Source organism: Heptranchias perlo, chromosome 14 (assembly GCF_035084215.1).
Source record: "Heptranchias perlo isolate sHepPer1 chromosome 14, sHepPer1.hap1, whole genome shotgun sequence".
NCBI classification, from domain to species: Eukaryota; Metazoa; Chordata; class Chondrichthyes; order Hexanchiformes; family Hexanchidae; genus Heptranchias; species Heptranchias perlo.
Genome location: NC_090338.1, coordinates 19,537,385 through 19,558,505, shown reverse-complemented (window position 1 = coordinate 19,558,505; position 21,121 = coordinate 19,537,385). Strand labels below are relative to the sequence as shown.

Here is a 21,121-nt window from a genome sequence, read left to right as displayed (position 1 = left end):
GTAAAACCCGTGAACTTTAGAGGAGCAGTATACTTCAATTATCATTTCTAAAGGATTTAACAATACAGATGATTTATTAATTCAGATGTGTGTGTTTTTTTTTAATTCAGTCTTGGGATATGGGTATTGCTGGCAAGGCTGGCATTTATTGCTCATCCCTAATTGCCCTTAGAAGATAGTCATGACGTGGAGATGCCGGTGATGGACTGGGGTGTACAAATGTAAGGAATTTTACAACATCAGGTTATAGTCCAACAGTTTTATTTGAAAATCACAAGCTTTCGGAGGCTTTCTCCTTCGTCAGGTGAGTGTCGAGATTCATTGAAAATTACCGCATATATAGTCATAGAACAATGCCTGGTGATTACAGATAATCTTTCCAACTGCCCGTTATCAAGGCCATCAAATTAATTAAATAGTGTTCAGACAGAGAAACCTTAGCTACCCCAGACAACTGAATATACAAACGGCCAGAACCAAAGAAAGAGAGGGAGGGAGAGAGAGAGAGAAACATCCGAAAGGGAGAGAGAGAGAAACATCCGAAAGAGAGAGAATGACCAGTTGTATTAAAAACAGATAACTTTTTTTTCCCCTGGTGGGGTTACGTGTAGCGCAACATGAACCCAAGATCCCGGTTGAGGCCGTCCTCATGGGTGCGGAACTTGGCTATCAATTTCTGCTCGACGATTTTGCGTTGTCTTGTGTCTCGAAGGCCGCCTTGGAGAACGCTTACCCGAAGATCGGTGGCTGAATGTCCTTGACTGCTGAAGTGTTCCCCGACTGGGAGGAAACCCTCCTGTCTGGCGATTGTTGCGCGGTGTCCGTTCATCCGTTGTCGCAGTGTCTGCATGCGAGACCATGCAGTTGCCTGGGGTATCTAAGGTTTCTCTGTCTGAACACTATTCAATTAATTTGATGGCCTTGATAACGGGCAGTTGGAAAGATTATCTGTAATCACCAGGCATTGTTCTATGATTATATATGCGGTAATTTTCAATGAATCTCGACACTCACCTGACAAAGGAGAAAACCTCCGAAAGCTTGTGATTTTCAAATAAAACTGTTGGACTATAACCTGGTGTTGTAAGATTCCTTACATTAGAAGATAGTAGTGGTGAGCCGCCTTCTTGAACCGTTGTAGTCCGTGTGAAGAAGTTGCTTCCACGATGCTTTTGTGTGGGGAGTTCAAGGATTTTGACCCAGCGACAATGAAAGAACGGTGATGTATATCCAAGTCAGGATGGCGTGTGACTTCAGGGGGGAACCTGTAGGTGCCTGCTGCCCTTGTCTTTCTCAGTGGTGACGGTCGTGGGTTTGGGAGGTGCTGCCAAAGAAGCCTTGGCAAGTTGTTGTAGTGCATCCTGTTGATAGTACACGCTGCAGCCACAGCACATAGTGGTGGAGCGTATGGATGTTTAGACTAGTGGATGAAGTGCCAATCAAGCAGACTGCTTTTTCCTGGGTGGTGTTGAACTTCTTGAATGTTGTTGCAACTGCACCCATCCAGGCAAGTGGAGAGTATTCCATCACACTCCTGACTTGTGCCTTGTGAGGCTTTCGGGAGTCAGGAGGTGAGCTACTCACCACAGAATATCCAGCCTCTGACCTACTCCTAACAGCCAAGGCATTCATGTAGCTGGCCTAGTTGAGTTTCTTATCAATGGGACTCCCAGGGTGCTGATGGTGGGGGATACAAATTCATTGATTGTCATGGGGAGGGGGTTAGGCTCTTTCTCTGTGATTTTTTTCAAAGCTGGAGTTTTAAATGGGGACAGGCTGAACAAGTTGCAACTGCCGCCTACCCTCATTTTCCAGGTATGATGCGATATGTCAAAAATGTGCAAGGCTGACATCGTTCCTTAAGATTCCTTCTGATCAGGAGGGAAGTGAGTCCAGCTGAATTAGGATTGTACTAACTGATTTGTTCAGAAAACATTGACAACAGTACCCGTCAGAGGTGTGAGGACATATACTCTAGCTTTAAAAAACACTTACAAACTGCTCTGTAGAAACATCCAGATTGTGTGACATTGCGTTACCGCCTAAGGAGGTGGTGGAGGCGCTTCTCTTTTATGCGATGCAGAAGAACTGTACCAGAATATATATTTTTTTTGTGTTCACAAATTAAACTCTGGAAAGTAAGTTTATTAGCTGTGCTGCATAACAAAGTACATTCTTCCCATGCTGCAGTGAGTTGGAAATAATGGTATCCCTGCCACACATGGTGTAAAAGCATGATTTCTCCAGCATAGAGCATCAGATGCTTTGGAATGCTTGGCTCTGAGGATTTTGTTTGAGAAAAGTACTGACATTTAAATCTTAACCTAGCCTAATGATGCCAGATAGACGTGAGATATTTTCCCAGGAAAAACTAGAAAAGAATCAGCAAGCAAGTTGTATGCCAACCCTTCTTCAAGGTCACTGAAAGGTTGGCAATGGCACAATCTGGGAATATGTTGCCTGCTTGCCTGTTGACCCCTGGCGCTCCACTTTATGAAAATAGTGTTGGTAAAAGCAACATGCAGTTGAACCATACCCACCAGTAGCATGCGACTGAATCGTACTAACCAGAAGTTCCCAGGTTCAATTGTGCTGAGTTAGCTGATCCCAGCCAAGGTGACAGTAGGGGCGCTTTAATTGGCCTCAGTGACGCTGGACCAAGGAGGAAAAGCCATGCAAGTTTCCTGCTCTTGATCGCTATCCAATGATCCCTGCTAGAAGTGCACATGTGCAGACATTAGGTGAAGACAGAACTGGGCTTGGCTCTGATGTCTTCAATGGTCATTGTTTGTTTAAGCTCACTAAGAAGAATGAATTGGGTAAGGTGCTGGAGGTGCTTGTATCTGTGGAACTGTACACCAACAAGAGTCAGTATCCTTAGGAGAGCAGGAATGAAAAATAAAGAAATAAATTATTGTAATCCATTGCCTCTATTTTGTTAAAGAGATTGCGCTTAAGCATGACCTTAACGAATCTTTAAATTTATATCCAAAAATACAAATATATCTGTACAGAACATTTTGAGTCACTAGATATTGCAACCATGTGTATATTTTCCGTTCAGCACAGTTCATGTTCAAGCTAACGCACTTTTACTACTCCCCTCTGCCTTATTTTTAGACTAACCTGCCCAACCAACTAAAAATAGCTCACAGAGGAATGTAGTGTGATGTATTAAAAATATTCTTCTTGTGCCAATTAAAGGGAAATGCACCAGTTAGGATTCACTGATTTTTTTTTCAAAAAATATACTTTATTCATAAAATTTGCAGCAGTACATACAATACAGTTGTCATATCACTTTCCAAACGTACACAATACAGATTATACAATTTGCAGGTTACGTCAAGTACAGTACAATGAACACATTGGACATAATTACAGTTCATGACACTCTATGGTGTCTCATTGCATCAGACTCAACACAGATTATTGCTTACAGATTCATTTCAGATTCATTACAGGTACATTACAGCAATTTGAATTTTACTTTCTGCCCGAGGGGGTTTTTCCCTGATTGCAGCCCCTCGGTTTACAATGGCGGAAAGGCTCTAAACGGTTGCCTTTCCCCACAGAGCCTTTGCAGCGGCCGCACCCATCCTCAGTGCGTCCCTCAGCACGTAGTCCTGGACCTTGGAATGTGCCAGTCTGCAACACTCGGTCGAGGACAGCTCCTTGTGCTGGAAGACCAGCAAGTTTCGGGCAGACCAAAGGGCGTCTTTCACCGAGTTGATGGTCTTCCAGCAGCAGCCGATGTCCGTCTCAGTGTGCGTCCCCGGGAACAGCCCGTAGAGCACAGAAACCTGTGTTACGGAACTGCTCGGGACGAACCTGGACAGATACCACTGCATCTCTCTCCAGACCTTCTTTGCAAAGGCACATTCCATAAGGAGATGGGTGACGATCTCGTCTCCACCGCAGCCTCCTCTGGGACAGTGCGCGGTGGCGCGGAGAGTCCGGGAGTGCATGAAGGATCTGACGGGAAGGGCCCTTCTCACCACCAGCCAAGCTAGGTCTTGGTGCTTGTTTGAGAGCTCTGGCGATGAGGCGTTCTGCCAAATGACAGGATCCACCATCTCCTTTTCCCGCAGGGTCTCGAGGACGTTACGTGCGGACCACTTGCTGATCGCCTTGTGGTCAAAGGTGTTTTCCTGCACAAACCTTTCCACGCAGGACAGGTGGGGCGGAACGGTCCAACTGGACGGAGCGTTCCGTGGCAGCGTGGCCAGGCCCATCCTTCTCAACACCGGGGACAGGTAGAACCTCAGCACGTAGTGACACTTTGTGTTTGCGTACTGAGGGTCTATGCACAGCTTGATGCAGCCGCACACAAAGGTGGCCATCAGGATGAGGGCCACGTTGGGCACGCCTTTCCCCCTTTCTCTGGAGATTTGTACATCGTGACCCTGCGGACACGGTCCATTTTTGATCTCCCGACAAAGTGGAAGATGGCTCGGGTGACTGTCGCGGCGCAGGAGCGAGGTATGGGCCAGACCTGCGCCACGTACAGCAACACCGAGAGCACCTCGCACCTGATGACCAGGTTCTTGCCCACGATCGAGAGGGATCGTTGATGCCACAGTCCCAGTTTCTGCTTAACCTTGGAGATACGCTCCTCCCAGTTTTTGGTGCACGCCCCGGCCCCCCCGAACCAGATCCCCAGCACCTTCAGGTAATCCGACCTGACGGTGAAGGGGACAAAGGATCGGTCGGTCCAGTTCCCAAAGAACATGGCCTCGCTCTTGCTACGATTTACCCTGGCCCCCGAGGCCAGTTCGAACTGGTCGCAGATGCTCATCAATCTGCGGACCGACAGCTGATCCGAGCAAAAGACGGCGACGTCATCCATGTACAGGGAGGCCTTGACCTGAGTGCCTCCGCTGCCTGGGATCGTCACCCCTCTTATGCCCACATCCCTCCTGATGGACTCGGCAAAGGGTTCGATGCAACACACGAACAAGACGGAGGAGAGAGGACAGCCCTGCCTGACTCCAGATTTGATCGGAAAGCTTTCTGATTCCCACCCGTTGATTGAAACTGCGCTACTGATGTTTGTGTAGAGCAGTTGGATCCAATTGCGGATTCCCTCCCCAAACCCCATTTTGGAGAGCACGTCCATCATGTACGTGTGGGATATTCTGTCAAAGGCCTTCTCCTGGTCCAGGCTGATCAGGCAGGTGTTCACCCCCCTGTCCTGTACGTAGGCAATCGTATCAATATAGCTACAGAGGACTATTTCCCACACAATGCGACTAGAGGTGTCTCGGGTAGGCTCAATTGGATCACTCTTGCCTCTCAGTTAGAAGACCGTGGGTTCAAGCTTAATGCCAGGAGTTTGGTTCAAATTCTAAGACGATAGTTCTAAGGGAGGACTGCAAAATAATAATGATGTAAAAAAGCATTACTTTGTGGAAGTAAACTTACACAGGACTCGCATAAAAAGGTTTGGGGACCATTTAGAGCACTGATGTTGTCATCTGGCATGTGGTTTTCCAGATATTGCATCTTATGCTGTCCATCATGTTCCTGGTGGAGCATCATTGTACAGTCTTGGTGATTCATGTTCCTAATTTCTTGCTTTTTTAATTTTTATTTTACAGTAAGCCAAAGTACTTTGTAACCTTTCCCTATCCATACATGAATGGGCGTCTTCATCTCGGGCACACCTTCTCCTTGTCTAAATGTGAGGTAAGGTTTATTTTTCTCTAATTGTTACTCAGAGATTGCATATTGTCATAAGAAATAGGAGCAGGAGTAGGCCATATAGCCTGCTCCGCCATTCAATAAGATCATGGCTGATCTTCTACCTCAACTCCACTTTTCCGCCCTACCCCAATCCCTTGATTCTCTTAGTGTCCAAATAGTCATCGATCTCAGTCTTGAATATGCTCGACGACGACTGAGCATCTACAGCCCTCTGGGGTAGAGAATTCCAAAAATTCACAACTCTCAGTGAAGAAATTTTCCTCATCTCGGTCCTAAATGGCCATCCCCTTATCTTGAGACGGTGACCTCTAGTTCTAGACTCTCCAGCCAGGAGAAACAGCCTTTCAGCATCTACCTTGGATATCAAGATGTTTGGCAAGCCTTTTTCTTTGTTTCCAAACCAATGGTGCATTGATGTAGATGGTTTGAAAGTGTTCCACTGTATCACTTAAGGGTGATGTCATTGATACAGAAATAATGCATAACTTCTGTTCCTCTCCAAACAAGGAAAGGTTTGCCAAATATTTCTTCATGAAGACTGTTCCCCTTCAATAACACAGAAGTGATTGTGAACACAGGCATGTCTAAGCACTTTCATATACATATATGAAAATGGAATTAAGGAAATGCTTATGTTTGTAGTACTTGCTGACGCAATGAATCGATTTGTTACCACTTAATGCTGAGAGGAACCAAGGCATTGCAGTGTGACTGCTTGACTCCCACTATCCACAAGTGTAATTAAATAAACCTATGGAAGGGACACTTTCATGGTATATGCTTTATTTTTCAGGAGGATGAAAGAATGAAATTGGTTGTCAGACGTGAGAACTTAAGAAATAGGAGCAGGAGTAGGCCTGCTCCACTATTCAGTAGGATCATGGTTGATCTTCCACCTCAACTAGAACTAGGGGGCATAATCTTAGAATAAGGGGCTGCTCTTTCAAAACTGAGATGAGGAGAAACTTCTTCACTCAGAGGGTAGTAGGTCTGTGGAATTTGCTGCCCCAGGAAGCTGTGGAAGCTACATCATTAAATAAATTTAAAACAGAAATCGACAGTTTCCTAGAAGTAAAGGGAATTAGGGGTTACGGGGAGCGGGCAGGAAATTGGACATGAATTTAGATTTGAGATTAGGATCAGATCAGCCATGATCTTATTGAATGGCGGAGCAGGCTCGAGGGGCCGATTGGCCTTCTCCTGCTCCTATTTCTTATGTTCTTATGTAACTCCACTTACCCACCCTATCCCCATATCCCTTGATTCTCTTATTCTCCAAAAATCTATCGATCTCAGCTTTGAATATACTCAACGACGGAGCATCCACAGCCCTCTGGGGTAGAGAATCCCAAAGATTCATAACTCTTTGAGTGAAGAAATTTTTCCTCATCTCAGTCCTAAATTACTGAGACTATGACCCCTAGTTCTAGACACTCCCACCAGGGAAACAGCCTGTCAGCATCTACCCTGTCAAGCCCTCTAAGAATTTTATGCGTTTTAATGAGACCACCTCTCATCTTCTAAATTCCAGAAAATATAGGCCCATTCAACTCAATCTCTCCTCACAGGACAAACCTCATCCCAGGAATCAATCTAGTGAACCTTTGTTGCACCCCTTCTAAGGCAAGTGTAACCTTCCTTAGGTAAGGAGACCAAAGCTGTACACAGTACTCCAGGTGTGGTCTCACCAAAGCCCTATATAATTGCAGCAAGACTTCCTCACCGTTATACTCCAACCCCCTTGCAATATTGGCTAACATACCATTTGCTTTCCTAACTGCATGCTGTACCTGCATGTTGAACTTTCTGTAATTTGTGTACAAATCCCTCTGAATACCAAAATTTACTGGTCTCGCACCTTTTAAAAAATATTCTGCTTTTCTATTCTTCCTACCAAAGTGGATAATTTCACATTTCCCCACATTATACTCCATCTGCCACCTTCTTGCCCAATCACTTAATCTGTCCATATCCCTTTGTAGCCTCTTTGCATCCTCCTCACAACTTATTTTCCCAGCAAACTTGGATACATTACATTTGGTCCCCTCATCCATGTCATTGATATAGATTGTAAATAGCTGAGGTCCAAGCACTGATCCTTGCAGCATCCCACTAGTTACCACCTGCCAACCCTACAATGACCCATTTATTCCTACTCTCTGTTTTCTATCCATCAACTAATCCTTAATTCATGCTAATATACTACCCCCAATCCCATGAGCCCTAATCTTGTGTAACAACCTCTTGTGTGGTACCTTACGGAGTGCCTTTTGAAAATCCATATATACTACATCCAGTGATTTCCCCCTTATCTACCCTGCTGGTTACACCCTCAAAAAATTCTAGTAGATTTGTCAAACACTATTTCACTTTCATAAAACCTTGTAGACTCTGCCTAATCATATTATGATTTTCTAAGTGCCCTGTTACCATGTCCTCGATAATAGATTCTAGCATTTTCCCTACTACTGACATCTTGCTAACTGGCCTATAGTTCCCTGTTTTCTCTTTCCCTCCTTTCTTGACTAGCAGGGTTACATTTGCTGCCTTCCAATCCACGAGGACCATTCTAGAACCTAGGGAATCCTAGAAGAAGAACAAAGCCAATGCGTCTACTATCTCTGCAACCACCTCTTTTAAAACCCTAGGATGTAGGCCATCAGGCCCAGGGGATTTGTAGGTTTTTAGTCCCATTAATTTTTCTAATACTTTTTCTTTACTAATCTTAATTACTTTAAGTTCCTTCCTCTTATTAGACCCTTGGTTCCCCACTATTTCCGGTATGTTTTTTGTGTCTTCTACTGTGACGACAGATACAAAATATTTGTTTAACTTCTATGCCATTTCCTTATTCTCCATTATAATTTCTCCTGTCTGTGCCTGTAATGGATCCACATTTACTTTCGCTAATCTCTTCCTTTTTACATGCTTGTAGACGCTCTTACAATCTGTTTTTATACTTCTGACTAGTTTACTCTCGTATTCTATTTTCTCCCTCTTTTTCAATTTCTTGGTCATTCATCCTTTGTTAATTTCTAAAACCCTCCCACTCCTCAGGCTTACTGCTCTTTTTGGCAACATTGTAAGTCTCTTCTTTTAATCTAATACTATCCTTAATTTCTCTAGTTAGCCACGGTTGGACCACTTTTCCCGTGGAGATTTTATTCCTCAAGGGAATGTATATTTTTTTGAGAATTATGAATTATTTCTTTGAATGTTCACCATTGCTTAGCTGCCATCATATCTTTTAATCTAATTTCCAAATCTAATGTAGGGACATAGGAACAGGAATAGGCCATTTAGCCCCTCGAGCCTGTTCCACCATTCATTGAGATCATGGCTGATCTGTGACCTAACTCTATAGCTCCATATACCTGCCATAGCTCCATATTCCATAATACCTTTGGTTAACAAAAATCTATCAATCTCAGATTTAAAATTAACAATTGAGCTAGCGTCAACTGCCGTATGCGGAAGAGAGTTCCAAACTTCTACCATCCTTTACTTGAAGAAATGTTTCTTAACTTCCCTCCTGAAAGTCCTGGCTCTAATTTTTAGGCTTTGTCCCCTAGTCCTAGACTCCCCAACCAGCAGAAATAGTTTCTCTCTATCTACCCTCTCAGTTCCCCTTAGTATCTTGCAAACTTTGATCGAATCACCCCTTAATCTTCTAAATTCCAGGGAATACAATCCTAGTTTGTGTAATCTCGCCTCGTAATTTAACCCTTGGAGTCCAGGTATCATTCTAGTAAATCTACGCTGCACTTCCTCCAAGGCCAATATATCCTTCCTATGGTGCGGGAGCCAGAACTGAACAAGGTACTCCAGCTGTGGTCTAACCAGGGCTTTATATAGCTGTAGCATAACTTCTACCCCCTTGTACTCTAGTCTGGTAGATATAAAGGCCAGCATTCCATTAGTCCTTTTGATTATTTTCTGTACCTGTCCATGACATTTTAATGATCAGTGCACATGGACTCCTAAATCTCTTTGGGCCTCCACTTTTTCGAGCTTGTTGCCATTTAGAAAGTACTATGATCTATCCTTTTTAGGTCCAAAGTGGATGACCTCACACTTGACTACATTGAAATCCATTTGCCACAGTTTTGCCCATTCACTTGATCTATTAATATCTCTCTGTAATTTTATGCTTCCATCTACACTACTTACAATGCTACCCATCTTTGTGTCATTGGCAAACTTGGATATGTAGTTCTCTATCCCATCATCTAAGTCATTAATAAATGCAATGAATAGTTGAGGTCCCACTAGTCACATCCTGCCAATTTGAGTACCTGCCTGTTATCCCTACTCTCAGTCTCCTGCCGCTCAGCAAATTTTCTAACCATTCAATAATTTGCCCTCAATTCCATGAGCTTCAACTTTAGCCAACAGTCTCTTATGAGGGACTTTATCGAATGCCTTCTGGAAGTCCATATAAACAACATCCATAGACATTCCCCTGTTCACTACTTTAGTCACATCTTCAAAAAATTCAATCAGGTTCATCAGGCATGACCTATCCTTTACAAATCCATGCTGGCACTCTGATCAGATGAAAATTTTCAAGGTGTTCAGTCACACTATCCTTAATTATAGACTGTAGTAATTTCCCGACAACAGATGTTAGGCTAACTGGTGTATAATTCCCTGGTTTCCCTCGCTCACCTTTCTTAAATATCGGAATGACATGTGCAATTTTCCAATCTAAAGGAAAGGTTCCTGAATCGAGAGATCTTTGGAAGATTATAGTTAGGGCAGCTGCAATGTTCTCACCTACTTCCTTTAAAACTCTGGGATGGAAACCATCTGGTCCTGTGGATTTGTCACTCTTTAGTGCCATTAGCTTCTTCATAACTGTTAATTTGCTTATGTTAATTATGATGTGGAGATGCCGGTGATGGACTGGGGTTGACAATTGTAAACAATTTTACAACACCAAGTTATAGTCCAACAATTTTATTTTTAATCCCACAAGCTTTCGGGGGCTTCCCCCTTCCTCAGGCGGTGTGGAAATCACCGCCTGAGGAAGGGGGAAGCCCCCGAAAGCTTGTGGGATTAAAAATAAAATTGTTGGACTATAACTTGGTGTTGTAAAATTGTTTACATATGTTAATTATGGTGAGTCTCTGTCCCTGATTCAAAATGAGTTTCCTTGGGGTGTCCGGAATGCTATCCTCTTCCTCTATTGTAAGTACTGACACAAAGTAATTATTCAACCTGTCTGCCATTTCCTTATTTTCATTTACAATATCACAATTATCAGTTTTTAAGGGGCTCTCATTGCTCTTGACCACCCTCTTTCTCCTAATATAATTGTAATTTTTTTTTGTGTTGATTTTGATATCCCTTGCAAGTTTCTTTTCATTCTCCTTTTTTGTAGATCTTACTCTCTGTTTTGTCGCCCTTTGCCAGCTCACCCCTCATACCTACGTGATTGGCTTTGTTTAAACTTAAGACCCTAGTTTCGGACTTAACTACATCGCTCTCAAACTCAATATGAAATTCTATCATATTATGATCACTCCTTCCCAAAGGATCCTTTGCTGTAAGATTACTAATTAACCCTGTCTCATTACACAATACTAGATCTAAAATAGCCTGTTCCCTGGTTGGTTCCTTGACATATTGTCTCGAATGCATTCTATGAATTCATCCTCCAAACTACTTTTGCCCGCTTCGTTTGCCCAGTCTGTATGAAGAGTAAAGTCCCCCACGATTATTGCATTACCCTTGTTACATGCTGCTCTAATTTCCTGATCTATACTCTGTGCAACACTATAACTACTGTTAGGGGGTCTATAAACTACCCCCACCAGCGTTTTCTGCCCCTTTGTTATTTCTTAGCTCTATCCACACTGATTCTACATCCTGATTTTCTGAGCTAAGATCTTTTCTCATTACTGTTTTTATCTCATGCCTTATTATCAGGGCTAACCCCCTCCCCCTTTTCCATTTTGCTTATTTTTTCTAAAAGTCAAGTATCCTGAAATATTTAGTTCTTAACCTTAGTCACCCTGCAACCTTGAATCAGTAATGGTTACTGGACCAAACTCATTTATCTCTATTTGTGCCATTAATTCATGTGTCTTGTTACGAATGCTTCATGCATTCAGATATAGCATCTTTAATTTTAACTTCTTCCTGTTTTTCTCTGATGTGACCTTAGTCACTAATGCCCTATTACCTTTGTTAAACTCTCTGTCCCCTCCTGTCACACTTTGCTTGTTGTTACCCAAATTGCAACTCTGCTTTACAACCTTGACTTTCCTCGTTAGACTTATAAATTTACCCTTACCTGAACCCTCGCAACCCCCCCGTTAGTTTAAAGCCCTATCTAACGCCCTAGTTATTCGATTCGCCAGAACACTGGTCCCAGCCCGGTTTAAGTGGAGCCCAACCCAACGGAACAGCTCCCTCTTTCCCCAGTACTGGTGCCAGTGCCCCATGAATTGGAACGTCTGCCTGCCACAACACTCTTTCAGCATTTAACCCTCTAATCTGTTTGTCCCCATGCCAATTTGCACGTGGCTCAGGTAGTAATCCAGAGATTATTACCTTTTGAAGTTCTGCTTTTTAATTTGGACCCTTGCTCCTCAAAGTCCCTCAGCAGAACCTCATTCCTAGTTCTACCTATGTCGTTGGTTCCTACGTGGACCACGACAACTGGATCCTCCCCCTCCTGCTCCAACTTCTTCTCCACCCGCGAGAAAATGTCCTTAACCCTTGCACAGGGCAGGCAACACAGCCTTCAGGACTCCCGGTCGTGGCTGTAGAGAACAGTATCTAAATCCCCTGACTATACTATCCACTACCAGGACACTGGGGATAGGGCTGGAAAGTGGATTTGAGGTAGAAGATCAGCCATGATGTTATTGAATGGTGGAGCAGGTTCGAGGGGCCGTATGGCCTACTCCTGCTCCTATTTCTTATGTACATATCTTCTTATGTACCACTGCCAAATTCCTTTTCGCTCATCCCACTTGAATGGCCTCTTGTACCACGATGCTGTGGTCAATTTGCCCATCCTCCCTGCAGTCTTTGTTCTTATCTACACAGGTAACAAGAACCTTGCATCTGTTTGACAAGGGCAAAGGCTGAGGCTCCTCCACCACTGCATCTGGGGTCCCCTTACCTTCCTGACTTGTAGTCACATCCTCCTGTCCCTGACCACAACCTAACCTAAGGGGTGTGACTGCCTCCTGGGTCAATGTGACCAGGCAACTCTCCCCCTCCCTGATGCATCGCAACGTCTGCACCTCGAACTCCAGCTCAACAACTCTGAGCCGAAGTTCCTTGAGTTGCCGACACTTACTGCAGATGTGGTTGCCTGGGATCACATTGCTCTCCATAAACTCCCACATGCTGAAGTTACGGCAAATCACCTGCACTGCCATCTCTATCTAACCTTGTTCTATTTATTTAATTAATCAAAGATTTTATGTAATTAATTCATTTGATTTTATTTTTTTAAAACTAATTAATTTACAACAACAGCAGCTTGCATTTATATAGAGCCTTTAACGTAGTAAAATGTCCTAAGGCGCTTCACAGGATCGTTATCAAACAAAATTTCACACCAAACCACATAAGGAGGTATTAGGACAGGTGCCCAAAAGCTTGGTCATCGAGGTAGGTTTTTAAGGAGCGTTTTAAAGGAGGAGAGAGAGGTTTAGGAAGGGAATTCCAGAGCTTAGGGCCTAGGCAGCTGAAGGCACCGTCGCCAATGGTGGAGCAATTAAAATCGGGGATACGCAAGAAGCAAGAATTGGAGGAACACAGATATCTCCAAGGGTTGTAGGTCTGGAGGAGGTTACAGAGATAGGGAGAGGCAAGGCCATGGAGATATTTTGAAAACAAGGATGAGAATTTTAAAATCGAGGCATTCCGGGACCGGGAGCCAATGTAGGTCAGCGAGCACAAGGGTGATGGGAGAACAAGACTTGGTCCTTTGTTATTGGCTGCTCAGGTCCGCTCACCTCGCTCCTTTTATTGGGGGTGGTTGGGAAGGAGTACAGAGTTGTTTCTCAGTTGCAGGGGGGAATTGCTACTCAGTAGGGGGGAGCCCAGATTGCTTCTCAGTTGGGGTGGGGCTTCGCATTGCTTGACAGTAGGGGTGAGTGGAGATCAGATTGGTACTCCAGTGAGGGGAGGTCAAGAAGTTTCTCCTTGAATTTGGGAGACTCACAGTTCCTTCTCTGTGGCAGTAAAGATGGCTCAATTTTCCTGACAGTGAGGGGGTGAGAGACTTTCTTCAAGAAGTGGGTGTCAGGTTAGGGAGGTAGAAGTAATTGAAATGAGAAATTGATGGGAGTTATTTAACTAATATTTCAGGTACATAAAGATCCACTTGCAGTCTAGTTTAGCTTCTGTGGGTCCATTTCAAATTGGGTCTGCTGTTGGAAGCTTTTTGTGTTCCCTCTTGCTGCTTCTGAGGTACAATTTGAGGGTTGGATGGTTACAACAAGTGAACTTTTTAAAAATGGAGGAAGGGAGAAGTGTTGGAAGATACTGGTTGGGATAATGGAGAGGTGAACAGGAGTTTTTAGCTGCCGCTGCACAATTACAACAATGCACTTGCAGTTCAGTGCGGGGAGTACCTGGACCTTTTCAAAGCAGGTCCTTTTGAGTCACTTTTGAGGTAAAGTTGTCTTTGAGGATATCGGGGTTTCATTTTTTACTTGATCGATAACCAATAGGAGAGTTTGTGAGGCCATTAAGAGAGCGTTCTTGCGAATTAACAGGGTAAATGCCAGTCCTGATGTATAGAGGAGTGGGGGTTGGTGCTACAGCAGCCAGTCATGTAATGTTAGGGGGAGGTCACGCTTTTATTAAATGGATCATATAACATTATGCTCACAGCGCCACCTACAGGCACAGTTGCATTAGAATGTTGTGATCACTCACCATTTTTAACACATAATAGATAAGCCATTTATATCTGTTAACTAGATTGGAGCACATCCAGATATCCATTGTACTCTCTTTCTTCCACCCTCCCCCCCCCCCCCCCCCCAACTCCCTGTTTCCAGTTCTCTGTAGGATTTCAACGTTTAAAGGGAAAAAGATGTCTGTTTCCTTTTGGACTACATTGTACCGGCATGCCCATCAAGGTTAGTTTTTTTTAAAATATAGCCATAGGTTTTAATCATTCCATTTTGATGAGGTTATTTAGTATTGGTTAGTGTTAGTTGTTATAATATGGCTTTCGGTTTTTCATATGATACACCAAAAATATTAAACTTTGATCGTGAGTTTGTAATGATAAACGCCATGAGCCTAAGTTTAAAAATACAGACTAAAGATGAAATGAATGAAGCTACGGCAGATCACATTAAACCCAAATATTCCGTTCAGCCAAGGGGAAGAAGATGGTGGATTTTGAGTTGGACGTGCTTTTGCTAGCAAGACTTGGCTAACCAGCTTCAATTTATTTTTAAACTGTGCATTTTCCCAATTTTCTTTCCCCAATCCTCTTCTAAAAAATTTACTCATGCAGGCTCTGGTACAGGTCCACAGTTGCTGGCAGCTCTCCAGCCCAATTGGCCATTCTTCAAATGAGTGTGTCGAAACCCAGAGTCGGGCTATTTGATCGTGGGATTTAACACAGCAGGGCCCAGCCCTGTGCTCATCACTCAGTGTCCAAACACGCACATCTTCCTGCAGAGGTCACTGGATAGTTATCAGGAATGGTGACCCTTGCTGTTTTTTCTTTCTCCCAGTCACTAGCTTGGAGTACTGAGGCCAATTCTTTAGCTCGTGTTGACTTCAGCTATTCCAGCACAGACCATGGAGTGAACCTGGGATCCATCAAATTGTATAGCTTAATACCATACTGTGCCACCAAAAAATATCATTTAAAACTGGAAACAAATCTTTATTTTGAGCTGCTCTAAAGGCTCAGTGTGTAAATGCATCATGTGTAGGGGTACTGAACCATACAGGTCAGGAAGGTCCCAGTGATCTGTACTGAGTTAATTAGTAAGAGTTGACCTCTGCTCAGTTTTTCCTCTGACCAGATGTATTATTTGAGTTAGGAGTAACTATGTGGGAAATGCATGCGATTCCACATCCTATGATATTATGATACCTTGCATTTGGAGCTTTTGGGTGCTGCACCACAAAGGCAGGAACTAGATGTCCCTTTTAATAAAAAAAAATATTGCAGCTTTTCAATTAGAAGCAAAAATGAATAGGAAACAATGCCTTGAATACCCAAGATTAAAAAGAAAAGCAATAATTGCTGAAATGCACAGCAGGATGATAGTATTTCATTTACAACCCTTCATCAGAATCTGATTTACCTGTGCATTTCCAACACTTTCTGATTTTATTTGCCATTATCAGCATTCAAGCCTTTGTTATCACTTAGATAACCAATTCATTTCACGAGCCGCTTTCTCTCTCTTTCTGGATAAACTTTAGGCCTGTGCCGATAAGCTGAAGCGGGAGCTGGAATTATATGGCAACCCACCTCAATTCCCGGAGGAGGAGGAGGAGGAAGAAGAGAAGCCTGCAAAAAATCAGGAAGAAGAAACTATTATTAAGGACAAGGCGAAGGGCAAAAAAGTAAGCAATATTATCAGTGTTTAGCCTTTACCATCACATGTTTAATGATAAAATTTTATTTGTGTTCAATATAAAAATGTTCAATTTGTTCAGACATGTAAGTCTCCTTTTATTCTTTGTATTAAGCAGCTGGTAGCACAGTGTGCAATAGTATGTTGAGTTCCTGATTTCAGCCATGGTTTTTTGAGTTCTCACTGCCTGAAAGGGTGGTATAGGCAGAAACCCTCAACTCATTTAAAAAGTACTTGAATGTGCACTTGAAGTGCCGTAACCCACAGGGCCATGGACCAAGTGCTGGAAAGTGGGATTAAGCTAGATAGCACTTTTTCGGCCGAGACGGACATGATGGGCCAAGTGGCCTCTTTCTGTGCTGTAACTTTCTATAATTCTTCTCTAAAGCAAAGGCTATCTCTCAGGTTGTTGACCATCTCCAAAAATCTGGTTTTAGAATAGCAATAGTCTGGAAGCAGACTGTCTACTCATCACTAATCAGGCAATTGTATGGGAGGACCCCAGAACTGAGCAGAAATTTATTTTTAAAAAATGGGTGGGCAAGTAGTAGTACTGGTAATTTAAGAACATTTAATATCTTGAGGGATTTTACATTTATTTAATGATGGCTTTATTTTGAGTTTCTGTGAATAGATTTTGGGTCTGGATCATGTGGAGGACACAAAATGTGGTAATTTAGAGACTGTAAATCACATTTAAATATGGTGCATGATGGACTTGGGATTTGTCCTGTTACATATTTTGGGTCTGCACTAGATAATTCTTTCAGGTTTAATTTCATCGGACACTCCCGCTTAATGGACCTGGTGTCTCCTATGATCTGGAGAGTACCTTTACTGTTCAGTACCTAGGTAAATGATAGTGTGACCCAGGAACCTTAACATTAAGACCCCTCTTTGAGAGTACTGATTAAGATGATCTTGCACACGTCACCACATGCATTCTCGGATCTTTTGGAAAGCACACACACTCGCACGCATGCGCAGGTATACACACAGATTTAAACAGGAGGATGAGAATCTTAAAATCGAGGCGTTGCTGGACTGGGAGCCAATGTAGGTCAGCGAGCACAGGAGTGATGGGTGATTGAGACTTGTGAGTTAGGATACAGGCAGCAGAGTTTGGATGAGCTTTAGTTTGTGGAGGGTGGAAGATGAGAGGCCAGCCCGGAGAGCATTGGAATAGTCAAGTGTGGAGGTAACAAATGCATGGATGAGGGTTTCAGCAGCAGATGAGCTGAGGCATGGGCGCAGACAGGTGATATTACGGAGATGAAAATAGGAGATGTTGGTAATGGAGGGAATATGGGGTCGGAGGCTCAGCTCAGGGTCAAATAGAATGCTGAGGTTGCGAACAGTCTGGTTCAGCCTGAGACAGTGGCCAGAGAGAAGGATGGAATGGGTGGCTAAGGAACAGAGTTTGTAGCGGGGACTGAAGACAATGGCTTCAGTTTTCGCAATATTTAATTAGAGGAAATTGAAGAAGCAGTGGAGTGGTTGAGAGAATTGGTAGTGAGGTGGAGCTGGGTGTCGTCAGCGTACATATGAAATCTGACGCTGTGCTCTCGAATGATGTCGCCAAGGGGCAGCATGTAGATGTGAAATAGGCTGGAGCCAAGGATAGATCTTTGGGAAGAGAAGCCATTGCAAGAGATTCTCTGGCTACGACTGGCTAAGAGTGGAACCAGACAAGGATAGCCCCGCTCAGCTGGATAACGGAGGAGAGGCGTTGGAGGAGGATGGTGTGGTCGACTGTGTCAAAGACTGCAGACAGGTCAAGAAGGATGAGGAGGGATAGTGAACCATGGTCACAGTCACATAGGATATCATTTGTGACTTTGATTAGGGCCGTTTCAGTGCTGGGGCAAGGGCGGAAACCTGATTGGTGAGGTTCAGTCATGGAGTTGTGGGAAAGAGGAGCACAGATTTGGGAGGCGACAACACGTTCAAGGACTTTGGAGGGTAAAGATTATGGCAGCATCTCTGGAGCAAGCAAGCAAGAAAACAGGAGCTTCTGTCATATTGAGGGTGAAATTTAACTTTGCAGAAGCGCAAAACGGACGGTAGTGGATAGACCGCCCATTTTACAATGAAAAGGAAAATCAGATGAGGTATGTAATAGGCAGCCGGTTTGCCATTTCCTACCTTGTGCCCCTGCCGCAGTTAATTTCACCCCCATTCTTTTAGCGACAACTTGTGGAAGACCTAAGAATAGTAGGCGTTACCATTACAGCGTCATCTATTGATTTCAATGAATAAAGAGCGTTAGCAACTCCACTGAGAACGGAGAAGAGAAATACTTGTCATAATTTTCAATATTTAACATTAGTAATTATGTTTGGAGACTTATGAACAGTTTTCTTTTGGTTGATTTCATCAGTTATTTTATTCTTCCTACACCCAATCTCCAGAGTAAAGCTGCTGCCAAGACTGGCCAAGCCAAGTTCCAGTGGAACATCATGAGATCTCTTGGCCTGTCTGAAGAAGAGATTGTGAAGTTTGCAGAGGCTGAACACTGGCTTAATTACTTTCCAGTGATGGCTGTCCAGGATCTGAAGAGAATGGGATTAAAGGTCTGTCTCAAGTCTCTTTATAAGGCAAAAATAAAACTACCCGATAATTTTCATTTACCTCCCATATCATGACATAAATGTCAGCCCTTTTTAAGCCCATAGAACCCGGATACTCCATAACCTAAATGCAAAAATCAGACTGGACAAACAACAGACTAATTAACATGATTAACGTGTTTCAGATCTTGTGATAAACTCCCATCTGCTATAGATTGGCAGAGTCCTGGGAAATTACCTACCTGCTCCCTCTCAACCTGGGCATGGTGCTTGGCCCAGGTATTCTTGAACGGGACTTAAGTTTCTATTTTTGCAAGGCATTCCAGTCTGCTGCTTGCTAGTTTTATCGTCACAACGTTCTGTAGATTAAGGTAATATATGTCTGGGGATTGTGTGGTGCATTGGATTCGTACACTGCCATTTCATTTTGGTCTGGGTTCCAAACCAGCTCTAAATAATAGGATGGAACTCTACTGCCTGTTGTAAGGATTGTATGTCAAATCGGTATGAATAGTCTCAACCCATTTTCTAGTTGGGCATAACTTCACGACACAAAAATGTCCATAGTTCAGCATTAAGAACCAGAGGACATAGATTTAAGGTGATTGGCAAAAGAACCAAAAGCGACATGAGGAAAAACTTTTTTACACAGCGAGTGGTTATGATCTGGAATGCATTGCCTGAGGGGGTGGTGGAGTCAGATTCAATCGTGGCTTTCAGAAAGGAATTGGGTAACTTCTTGAAGGGAAAAAATTTGCAGGGCTATGGGGAAAGGACGGAGGAGTGGGACTAGCTTGATTGCTCTTACAGAGAGCCGGCACGCACTCGATGGGCCGAATGGCCGCCTTACGTGCTGTAACCATTCTATGATTCAATGATTAAATTGATATTCTCACTCTCAAAGGAATGGCTTGTGTGAGAAATAGAAAAATTCTCACTGAAACAGATGGGATTTTGTTCTCAGATTGAAATTGAGCCATGCAGTTTCAAAGTGTAGAAGGAGCTTTCCTTTGCCACTGACTCTGATGAACCTGGTCTGATGGGATATACTGATGGCAGTGAGAGCAAGAACTTGATTCTCAAGGACTGACGAGGTCAATAAACGTGCCATCTAGAACTTTGACTAAGATTCTTGCTGGGGGGGGAGGAGGAGGAGCTTCCAGCTGGAGTTTAGATACGAAATGATTCAGTATATTCACTGAATATTAAAACAAGATATGATATGATATATTCACTTGGGTTTGATAGTTTTAGTTCTGGTTGATTTAAGTTCAGCATTGTGGAATTTAATTCTAGATTATGTGAACTGTAACAGATTGATTGGCGACGCTCCTTCATCACCACAGACGTGAATCCTTTTTATGATTCGTTTGTCAAATGGCAATATCTGGTTTTAAAAGAAAGGAAGAAGGTCAAGTTTGGAAAAAGGTATGGGTTTCTGGGGTTGCTGCTAACCTAAATGGAATGTGCCTTTTTGAACTAATTTTAATTAACTTGTTCTTCATTGATTTCTTAAAACTCTAAAGGGTAGGGTCTTTAAGCTTGTGACTGTACCCTGATTATAATTTTCTAGTCATGATGTTACTTCTACACTGTATAACAATGTTATTCACTAAATCTTTAGTCAAGGGCCCCAATCCCAAGCAGCATCTTGCTCGGGGACTAGTCTCAGTACTGTATCAATATGCTGTAACATTAAATGATAGACCTGAGTCTGTTGTAGCGATTCCCCATATGGCATATGGTGCATTCCTGATCTCGGTTATACCTCTAGGCAGTTACTATGTAGAAACCAGACACTTCCTCCCCAGAAGGGGAGAACTATTTTTCATAGAGATAGTTTTCATAGAATTTCCTGCCCTGTGCTTTGAGCTCTTTCACATCCTTTGGATGTTGGAATACTCCCATCTTCTAATAGTTGGCGAGCAAAAAAAATGAGATGGAACTGCACTAAATTCCACTTTTAAACAATACGCATCAAGGCAGCAACAACTTGGATTTCTGTAGTGCTCCTCACGTGCAGAAAGATGTCTTAATGTGCTTTACATTAAGGAAAACAAATAGTGGATGCCGAACAGGACAGAAAAAGGGAATAATGGCTTGGGCCAAAGGCATAATTGAATAGAAAGATTTTCAGGAAGTTTTGAGTTGACAGGGCAGAAGGAACTTGTCAGAGTTCCAGAGAGCAGGAGCGGCAGCCTGTGGTGGAGTGAGGGGTGGGGAACAAGTATTAGTGCAGTGTCTATGTGGAGGTCTGAATCGCTA

The 21,121-nt window shown here is 43.2% G+C and overlaps 1 protein-coding gene across 1 annotated transcript in view; it reads left to right on the top strand.

The window, feature by feature from the left end:
* Positions 1-21,121, top strand: part of lars1b (leucyl-tRNA synthetase 1b) — a 78,924-nt gene that overhangs the window by 12,470 nt on the left and 45,333 nt on the right. The window contains exons 3-6 of the mRNA XM_067995897.1: positions 5,601-5,688; positions 16,132-16,275; positions 18,698-18,859; positions 20,172-20,284. Of these exons, the coding sequence (XP_067851998.1) occupies positions 5,601-5,688; positions 16,132-16,275; positions 18,698-18,859; positions 20,172-20,284 (507 nt within the window). The remainder of the gene's footprint in view (positions 1-5,600; positions 5,689-16,131; positions 16,276-18,697; positions 18,860-20,171; positions 20,285-21,121) is intronic.